The sequence below is a fragment of the Varanus komodoensis genome, unplaced genomic scaffold (genome assembly GCF_004798865.1).
Source record: "Varanus komodoensis strain SLA01 unplaced genomic scaffold, ASM479886v1 scaffold93, whole genome shotgun sequence".
NCBI classification, from domain to species: Eukaryota; Metazoa; Chordata; class Lepidosauria; order Squamata; family Varanidae; genus Varanus; species Varanus komodoensis.
In genome coordinates this window covers 924,264-934,817 of record NW_025336635.1, presented here as the reverse complement: position 1 = coordinate 934,817, position 10,554 = coordinate 924,264, and the positions used below count along the sequence as shown (strand labels likewise).

Here is a 10,554-nt window from a genome sequence, read left to right as displayed (position 1 = left end):
CCTGCACCTGCCACTAAGAAAAGAAGAAAGGAGTTGGCTTTGTTTCAACTTGTAAAGTCATTTGTAGACTTGCCATTTTTCCCCAAGAGGAATTGGGGGGGGGGTCAGTCCGGTTAAGATACTGATGTGTCCTTTTTTCCCCAAAGTTATTTTTCTTTCACTTGTTCTATTAATTTCCCCTCTCCATCTTTTGTTTGTTTTGAGATTCCTTAGTTGTTTTTATTTTGCCAGTTTGTTTACTGACCTGGTTCCTATAGCATTAACCACTGCTGAATACAAAGAAATCAAATACAAAAGCACTCTACCAGCAGCAACTTTAGGTATAAGAGTTGGGGGGGAGGGATCCAAACACCATATACTACGTTTATTGGACAAACTCAAGAATCACAAAAATTGTGCAGGCATTTGAGATCGCTGAATCTCTTCACCAGACAAGGTCCTACACTAGCAGATTAGGAAAGAGAGAGAAAGGCTGATTGGATGGTTCCTTCCTTGTAAGCCGTCCAGAGACTTTTTAAAATAATGGACGGCATAGAAAAATTTTAAATAGATAAATAAATGGTGTAGCTGGGACAGTTGGCTCACCACTCCTATCCCCTGGACAACCTGTTTTTCATAATATCTTACCTGCTGAAGCAACCTGTAGAACTCAAAAGCTTGCATGTTTTTTAGGATCTCTGAGTTGGCCCTAATAAAGCAATTACAGCACTAGAAGTGGTCCTGAGCAAGAGATAAACAGGGATGGAGCTTCCCCTGTTTAATTGTTGGTGTCCGGCTTCTATTAATTGCAGAAAATACATTTTTAAAGTTTTTTAAAAAGCACCGCCCTAGTTCCTTGTACATTTTATCATGGTTGCTCCTTTCGGGTAGTGTGTCTCTGGGTGTTAAGCAGCACCTGGATTCGGCTCCAAGAGAAGTTGCACAAGGCTCAGCACACCAGGGAACGTCCAGTATCCAACTAACGGGCCCTGCAGGGCAGACGCAACAATAGCTATGCAAATATTGCAAAGCGGAGCAGTGTTACGTAAGGAGATCACATCGTGATGATCATCCGTAGCACAGATGCAAAACTAACGATGAAGATCTCATCCGTTTGACATCTGAACAGATTTTCCACATCCGAAAAGCTAAATGCTGGGCTCATCTTAATATCATTATCAATAGGTAAATAATAATTTAACAGCTGCTACTTTCATTCTCCTCTTCCTGCCTTCTGCTTTGTTTACTGTCTTGCCTGATGGAGAACTTAAATGCTCCTGTAGTGTTTTGTGACTTTGGCTCATTGAGATATTGTGCTAACAGGGATTTTAGCCCTGTTTTATGGAGTCCCCAACATGGCTGCCTTAGCTTTTTGTGTGACCTGAAGAATACCTGGCAGAATCCTACACTGGGTGACGATGATCTGGTACTACCTGAAGCCAGGACATTATTCTCCGAGGACACAATCCCCTCCAACCACTTGGTAAAACTACCCCATGTTGTTTTTGTTGACTTTCTCCGCTAGCCTAGTACACCTTTTGAAATAATCTACCTTATTTCTGTGTGCTCATGTTTGCACCTAACAAAGTTTCTGCGTGGTTCACCTAAGAATAGAATGGTTTTGAATAAGCGACTGGGTTTTATATTTTCATATGCAGATTTACTGTTTGCTTCTTCCTAGCAGCCTAACCTGAATGCCTGCAGCCCTTTCCACTTCTCCTCTTAAGACTGTAACCAAATGCAAAATCCACGGGTTGCCAATGATTTTCTCCCCACCATACCCCATGGTTTGTTGTTAGGGGTAGTTTTGCTTTATTTTCAGTCTTGCCTGATGATGGGTGCTGAAGAACTCAAAAGCTTGCACAGAATCTTGTGACCATTGCATTGCTTTATAAAACTATTACTGTACTAGAAATAAGGATTTAATAAAGCATTGTTATTACCCATTATTACAATTGAACAAGCCAGAAAGAGACCTATGGGTTTGTTATTCTGGGTTGTTCATGGTGAACAAGCCATAGTGCAAGATCTGCATGTAATGACAATTCAACAATACATATTCGGCCTGTTCTTTGGGTCCTAATATACAAACCAGGCCTCTCTTTTGCCTCTCCCTTCTGCAGCTAAAGTAGGATAGATCACTCTTGGCAAATCAATCTGAACAGGTTGCTTGCAGAAGCTTTTTGAAATTAAGCGAAGGGCTGCATGAAATTAGGCTGATGCCCCAGGGTCCTCTGGTTGTCCCCCTACCCCTGAGCTAAAAGCTGCCCCCAAAATGGGAAGCTGCCTGTGATCTCAAAAACTCACATGCCTGGCCCAGGAGCAGGGAAACCTATTCCAGTGTTTGGAGAGCCACTGCTTGCACCAGCCTGAGGCAGAGTCGCCAATGGGTAGAGTTGCCACGCAACTTCTAATCTAGAGTCTCACCGCCCTCCTCCAGTTCAGTTTTGACTTGCAAATTTGAAAGTGAAGAGCCTGCCTTGCCCCCCCCCACGTTCTATTCAGACCTAATTAATGATGGAGTTCATACCTGATTAGCCTCAGGGCTAGGCAGGACCGTCTCCGCTCAGATGAAGGATGTGCAATGAGGTATGCGTGTCTGCCCCCACACCCACTCTTAGTGGCCCTCGCACCCGGCTAGCTGCCCCCGCTGGCCCCTGAACCCTTTACAGTTGGGACGCCCCCCCAGCTCCATCTCTTGGCAACGAAACCTCTTCCAATCCCATGGCAACTAGCTGGCATCACCTGGAAGCCTGCTCAGTGATGCAGCCCCTTCTTCTTTCCCCTCCGTTCAGTGTAATAGCCCTCGCCATCTCAAACTGATGCTGTAACCAGAGCAACGGAAACTGCCCTTGAGAATTTGGAGAGAAGCAGAAAAGCAGAAAAGCAGGGTGGTGGGTGCGTGGGGAGGAGCTGAGCTGAAGTCCACCGGCTGCCTGGGAGGAAAACCCAGGAGCCCTGGCTCCCCCAGTCTGTGCACCCAGACGGCTCCCCCTCTCCCCCAGCTCCCTCTTCACCGGTAGATCTGCCTCGCCTGTCTAGAGCACAGGGAGGGCTGCTGGTCCCCCCTTCCACCTATAAGCCCTGGCAGGGGAGGGGCTGGAGCTCAGAGCAGCTGTTTTGCATGCAAAGGGCCCCAGGTTCAACCCTTGGCATCCCCAGGCAGGGCCGGGAAAACTCCAGCCCCAGGCCCTGGAGACCAATGGCTGCCAGTCAGGATCTCCTATACTGCGCCAGGTGGACCTGGGGTCGGACTCAGTATCTGATGGCTTCCTGTGGCGCCATAATAGCTTGCATTCATGGTCTTAGGGTAGGCTGCTGCTTAAACCATATTGTCCAAACCCAGGCAAGATAGCAAAGCTACGATTCACCACAGAATTAACCAGGGGTTGTTCCTGGTGAGCAAACCATGGCTTGTTAGTGCGGCTGAGTGCAGCCACGGCTCACAGTTCAGTCCATGGGCCTTGTCTTGTCTTGTCTGAACCCAGCCACGATGAACGCAAGGCAGGGTTGAGAAGCTGTCCTGAGGACAAAGAGCCCCTCTTGCAGCCCTACAGATCCTGGGCAAAAATTATGCTGAAAGCTCAGCATGTACGAGGCACCCCAGAGACCAGCAGGCCCATGCCCACGTGGCAAGTGTGTGGGAAGTGTCACGCTCATGCACACTTGTGGGGCTGAGCAGCTCCCCGTGCCTCGATGGGGCTTGCTTTCCGGTCGGTTGCTGGAAGGGCAGCAGCAAAGCATCCCCACTTCTCCGGATCCTCCCACTGAAGGGAGCCACAGAGCCTCACTGCCTACTCTGGATGGGTACAGACCTCCGGCTTGTGAGATCTGCGGTGCCTTGGGCTTTTGTTGGTGGTGGCGGCAGTTTTGGGGCTGTGCTCAGACCCCGAGGCTTGCCAGCCAGAGCCAGAGAGTTCCAGGCGGGAGCAGTCCTTCTCTGCCCCATGCAAGGCAATGCAATGCGCATTGGGGTGGCCTTCATGATAAGCAGGACGAGGAACTCCTTTCATCCCAAGAGCCAAATTCCATGCCAGGGAAGCTCTCTGGGACCCAATTCCAGTGGTGACAAGCTGAAGGAAAAGGGCTAGGGCCAAAAATACGAAAACGAGAAATCCCAACCCTGCTCGTTTTAGCTCTTGCCACCTGCAGCAGTCTTAAGTGAGACATTTCAGCCTTTTAGGATGGAGACGGGGGAGAAAAGGCACAAAACCAGGTAGCTGCCAAGCCTTCTGGGGATCATGGAAAGGTGGATGGAGCCTCCAGGAGGGCCTGTCTTAGCCCAAATCTAGATCAGAGGTGTAGCAGATCTGGGGCTTCTCTACATGCCTAATTTAGTATTCCCCAACCCACTTCCCCTCCTGATGTATTGCACTACAGACCCCATCATCCCCATGACCCTCTGCAATCCCACTCAAGTGCGCATGCCTGAGAAAAATCCATATTATTGCCCTGTTCCTCCCTTGCCTGCCTTTCCTGCCCATCCCTGTCTCCAGCTTTCTTGCACTTGTACAGCCTAGAGAGCACTATTAGATTTACAATGGGAAGAGTAAGAATTTAATAGGGTCCCCCCTTTCTCTTTTTGGCAGGGAAATGTCAGCAGACCCCACAGCTAATGGCTCCTCCTCCCCCCTGCCCTTGGGGGAAAGCTCCGTGCGCAACACTGTCAAGGTCGTCACTGGGGTGATCTTCAGCTTCATCTTCCTGGCCGGAGTGACTGGGAACGGGATGGTGCTGTGGGTCACGGGCTGGAAGCTCCGCTGGACATCCAACACGGTCTGGTTCTTCAACCTTGCCTTGGCGGACTTAGCTTCCACCTCCTTGATCTTTGTCACGGTGCTCAACCTGGCCCTGGACCTGCACTGGCCCTTCGGGTCGGTGGCCTGCAAGGTGGCCAACGGCCTCTTTGGGCTGAGCGTCTGCAGCGGGGTGCTGCTGCTCAGCTCCATCAGCGTGGACCGCTGTGTGCTGGCGGTGGCCCCGGTCTGGTGCCAGAACTACCGCACCCCGCGCCTGATGTGGGCTGCGTGTGGGCTGCTCTGGCTGCTGTCCTTGGCCTTCTTTGTCCCCAGCTCTTACTTCTTCACCGAGGTCTCTGTGGAGAACAACAACCGGAGTTCTTGTAACAACCTGGATGTCTTCCAGGACTGGCAGGAAGCCGAGGTTCTCACTATTTGCATCTTTCTTTACCAGTTCCTCCTGCCCTTGCTGGTCATCTCCATATCCTACACGATCCTGATGGTGACCATGCACAAGAAGAAGCTCAACAAGTCCAGCAAGCCCTTCCTGGTAGTCTCCCGGGTGGTCCTCTTCTTCTTCCTCTGCTGGCTGCCTTACCACGCCCTGGCCCTGGCCCGGATCTCCATGGATGCCGTGCCGGATGCCGTGCGCCTGGTGGCCATTCCCCTCTCCAAGTGCCTGGCCATGTTCAACAGCTGCATCAATCCGTTGCTGTACGTCTTTGTGGGCCAGGAGTTCCAGGATGCGGTGCGGAGGTCCTTGCTGCAGGTCTTCAGGACCGCCTTTGAGGAGGCACCGACTGCAGCCAACGTCTGAGAGACACGCTGCCCTCTTGGAACGTGCCTGGTGGCCTGGGGCAGCGGGGCTCTTGCTGCTGAGCCGTGGCTAATGAGGGTGCTGTCGTGCGTTAAGGAGGGGAGGAGGAAGAAGCGCACTGGCCTGTGTACACTGTGCATTTTTTAAAAGTCTGCAGCAAGGTACTGTGAGACCAGATTCTGTGAGCTGCATAAAACCTGCAAAATTAACGCATCTGTGTTTCATGAGAGAGAGAGAGAAAGATAAGCATTTCCCGCCTTCTAATAGCCACCAGAAGAGACCGGAAAATCTTGCTCAAACTTAATCTCACTAGCATCCCAAGAAATTTCTCATTCAGCTGCAAACTGACTTTTTGCAATCATAAGGGCTAGAAACTTGATTACAAAAGGAGGGAGACTGAAAATCAAAGGAAGCTACATGCTGCTCCCTCCGTCCACCCTTGTGCAGTCTGAATTCACAAGTGCTGAACACATAAACCTTGCTGAAGAGGAACGTCCCAGCTCCTGTCAATGCATGCATCTCCGTGCTCATCAGCAATGTGCAGTGCGCACTTAGACATCTCTGGTCAGAAATAATTCCCGCTGAGCTCAATCAGCCTTTCTTCTGCCTGGGTATGTTTATAAGATTGCAGCCTTCTGCCCGCACGACTCTGCATTCTGTCTTACCGGGGTCAGGCTGCCTGACACAAGGCAGGCATTCACCCTTTCCTGTTGTCACCAGCAAAGGGACAGCGACAGCTTTCAAGGAACTTTCAGTCCACAGTGTTTTGATTCTAGAGCGAGCATCGCACGAATGTAGTTGGCTGCAGAGTGCTGGGCCAGAGAGCTTTTCAGCTGACCAAAAGATTTTAATCACTCTAACTAGTTAAGCCTGATCCTTGGCAAGGTTAGATATTTATTAGAAAAGGACAATTTCGGAACTTTTCTAATAAATAGAAAAGTCAACCTTATGTCGACCATATTAGGCCGCTCCATGCCAGGATCCAGGTGGCTTGCTCACTGCCTGCCTTACATTGATCACCGGTAGCTTGGTTCACATGACCTAGGAATCCACTGTGTGCAAGTAGCCAGATGGGTTGTAGTCCCACCCAGACACAGACCACTTCCTGCAGGGTGGCTTATGGTTTGGCAACAAGCCCCCCACCCCCGGCCATCCATGGCCTGCTCTGGGGGCTGTTTGATCCTCATGGGTAGTCATGTTATTCCAGACGGTGAACAAGGATTGCATCATGGTAGCCGGGATGGAAGAGCACCTGCCCCGCCGCCCGCTGCTCTTCCCAGTATCGCCCCTGTTGACACCACTGGCAGCTTCTCTCTTGGCTGAAGCCCGAGCTGTACTTCAGAGCAACCAGCACTCGTTCAGCACATTGCAAGAAAGGTCCAGAAAATCGTGCAAATGCATTTTTACATAATTTTGTCCATTTATACAAGTACACCCTTAGGGGTGTCCGATAGCGATGGTCTTGCCTGGTCAATTTCCTTGTATGATGCCGTTGTCAAAGGGAGCTGTGAACTGGAGCAGGTAATAGAATGGCGGGGTGAGATTACCCAGTTTGTGCACAGAGACAGAATTGCATGTGAACAGAGGAAGATCTGGTAGATGCTGTTTACTTGGACTTCCCAAAGTCTTTTGGCCAAGTTCCTCACCAAAAGCTCCTGTGCAAACATAGCAGTCATCAGATAAAATGGGGTGGGGGCCCCCCAAAACAGAAAGAGAGTGGGAATGAATTAAAGTTCAATTATCCCAGTGAAAGGTTGCCACGAGTAGGGTCGCACAAGGTCCTGCATTAGGACCCATGTTTTTTGACCTAATTATAGATCATCTAGAATTAGGAGTAAGCAGGAAGTTGATGGTGCCAAACTGTTAAGGATGGTTAAAACCAAACGGGGATTGTGAGGAGCTCCAAAGGGAGCTGGGAGAATATGGACATCAGCGTAGCAAATGTAGTTCGATGTAAACAAAGGCGTACAGGGCCAAGTACTTCAAGTGCAGGCTGATGGGACCTGAGCTAGCAGTGACGCACCAAGAAGGGATCTTGGGATCGTGGCGGACACGCTGACTGCATGCACAGCTTCTGCGAAGAAGGCTTTAGGAAAGGCATTGGAAATAAAACTGCCAAGGCCCTACGCCTCTTACAGAACTCTTAGGTGCAATCATACTTAGCTTATTATGTACAGCTCTGGTTGCTTCGCCTGAAAAAGGCAGTTACTGAGCTGGAGAAAGTGCACCGAACATCTAAAATGAAGGATTTAGAGCGATTGCCCTTTTGTGGAAAAGATGAGTAAGGGCAGGCAGGATAGAAGTGTTAAAATTATGTGTCTTGCGGAAAAAGTGAATGAGAAGACATGTTTCTCCCTCCGCATAATAGAAGAACGAAGGATCACCCCATGAACCTGATTGGTGGGAGGTACAGGGCAGATAAAAGGAAGTACTTGTTTTTTTACAGGACACATAGTTAAATTAGGGAATTCCCTGCCAAAAGCAGTTGTGATACCCACCAATCTGGCTGGCTTGCAAAGAGGACTGGACAAAACCATGGAGAAAGAAGCTATGTGCTGTCTTCTGTACTAGAGGTTGCTGAGGAGCGCAGGCACATGGGATGTATGCACCCGTCCTGCTTGGGAGGTCCTGTGGACAGCTAGTTTGCCACTGTTTGAATGGGGTGCTGGACTGGATGGAGCACGGATCTGGTTCGGTATGGACAATGTTCTTGTATTTCTTGGACAATTCCTGAGCTGTCCAATGGGAGGGTCTGCCCTCCCCCCCCCCCTTTTACAGGGGCTGTACTTGGTACCTCTGTCTGGGTGGTTAAATTTGCACAAACTGCAGGCTGAAAACCATGCCATTTTATCATAATGTGCAGACTGCACTAGAGCTAGTTTCATTGTTCCCATCAGTGCAAAACGTGTGACTTATGGAAATTGCACCAAGTGCCACTCATGGAGCCTGTGGGAAAAGTTGCACAAGCCTGTGCAAGTTGGCCTGCTGCCAGTCATGAGATGAGAACTGGGCAAGACAACCCACCTCAAATGAGCCATGGCTCCCAGCATCGGCCCACCCCTAGCAAGGGTGGCTAGCAATGCGGACTTGTACAAAAGAAGCCCTGACGGTGTGAGCATGTGAGAACCAGCAAAATGTACGCCAATCGTTATGCCATCTCAGGTAGTCTTGGCACATGCTGCTTTCAGAAAAGTATAAATGTTCTTTGTTTTCTTCCCTTCCTTTCAAGGCTGAAGTACATATGCATCTATTTCAATTACTGATCGAGTTTTTTGTGGGTTTGAATGTGTGTCTAGCAAAACTGACGTTTATTGTGCAAATTGTTTCTGTCTGCCCATAAAAACAAAATCAAGAAACCCCAGCATGGGGCAGGATGTGCAGGACGGCTGCTAATCAAGTGACCGGCGAAAGTGCTTCAGACTGGCTGGTTGGGGAAGAACAACCTAATAAGAGAACGTCCCTGAGGTTGAAGTAAGTGATTGAAACAATATCCTGTAGTCTTTTGCGTCAGAGAAGAGGGACAAGCTGATGCTGTGCTCTTTCGTGTGACGGATGCCAAGTCACCACTGAGAGCGAACCCTGCCAAGGGGGCAGAACTGAGCTGTTCACAACAGTTCCTCATCCATCTTTGTACATCACCATTCCATCGCTCCGTCTCCAAGCGGCCCCTCCAGCACTGCCTCCTGCCCAAGGCGCCTCCTCAAACCCATTACAGTTGCCGGGAGTGGCTATAAGCAGCTGCTTTGCTTGCTCATGTATGGTTTCCTGCACTGACGATCGGTGATATAATGCAGAGCGTGAGTCACAGGTCCGTCTCTCTAATGTGGGCGGGAGGGGGCACTGAAGTTTGGGAGTACAAAAGATGTACCTCTACAGGAAGATGGGCAGTTGCAGCACCTACTCACCCCTACATTCCTAGAGCGGAGGAATGCCAAATCTTTCCATCAAGTCCAGTTCAGTCCTGGAAGCTCTGTGGACTTCAGGGTCAATTGGAAAGAGATTCTGCACATGAGATGTACTCCTCCAAAGGGGGGTTTCATTCAGCCTAACAGCCAAATTCCATCTTAGAGGAGTTCTCGGGGACTACCTGCTTATAGGTGGGGTGATAATGAGGGCAGAACCAAGAATACCCCCCCCCCCAAGCATGTTGTAGCTGCAAGCGCTTTCTGCCAGCCCTAGCAGTGTTTCAACTTTTCACAATGGGGAAAGGGCTGCACAAAACCCAGGAAACCACCCCATGACTAGTGGGGAAGGGTGTGTGAGCCCCAGAAGGCCAGCTTGAAACACTAGAACAGCCCAATTTGGCCCCAGGCTTGAGGCTCTGCACCTCTGCTTTAGGGGAATAAAATCTGACCTAGGCAAACTATTGCCATTTTCTCCTTTGCTTTCACATACCAAGCCAAAGCTTAATTTTTCACAGGCCAAGGCTATGGGAGTCCATGTTGAAAGGAGGTTCAGAAAGAGCAGCTGAGAATGGCTTTCCTCTGCCTTCAAGTGTAAAGCCTTGGTGTTGACAACAGCTTATTCTCAGAGCCACGATTATCGAGAAGTTGTGTGCTCCCACCCCAGCGCTGCCTGAACCACACCTTCCAAGCGTATTGTTGTGAGTTTTCTGTTCAGAGGTCTATCAGTGATGTCGGATGAGTCAAAGGTTTCCCCAAAAGAGCCTTGGAAGGACTCCTTTAAATGGCTACACCTGTTCTAGAACAGGTAATTCAGCAGAGGGTCTATGAGAGCAGTTCTGAAACCCAAATGAGTAGAAAAAGGGAGAGAACACACACCCTTCCGGGTTGCCTAAAGGTGAAACATCCCGAGGTGCAAAGCCCTTCTCTTTGGGGACCTGTTGCCATGTTAGGATGCCTGTTTGCCTCCACGTATGTCCTGCACATATATATATATATTTGCAAATAAAGTGACTGTAACAAAAGCATCACAGTTTGCAGTGTGCTTTCATCTAGGAAGCAATGTGGGATTAGAATTGGTGGACTCGTTGCTATGGCACCCATTCACCCCCCCCCC

General features: G+C 49.7%; 1 protein-coding gene across 1 annotated transcript; it reads left to right on the top strand.

The window, feature by feature from the left end:
- The first annotated feature begins 4,572 nt into the window (after positions 1-4,572).
- Positions 4,573-5,535, top strand: LOC123017443 (chemokine-like receptor 1). Its single transcript, XM_044418790.1, has one exon. It carries the CDS (start codon positions 4,573-4,575, stop codon positions 5,533-5,535), a length of 963 nt encoding a protein of 320 aa, XP_044274725.1.
- The last annotated feature ends 5,019 nt before the right edge of the window (positions 5,536-10,554 follow it).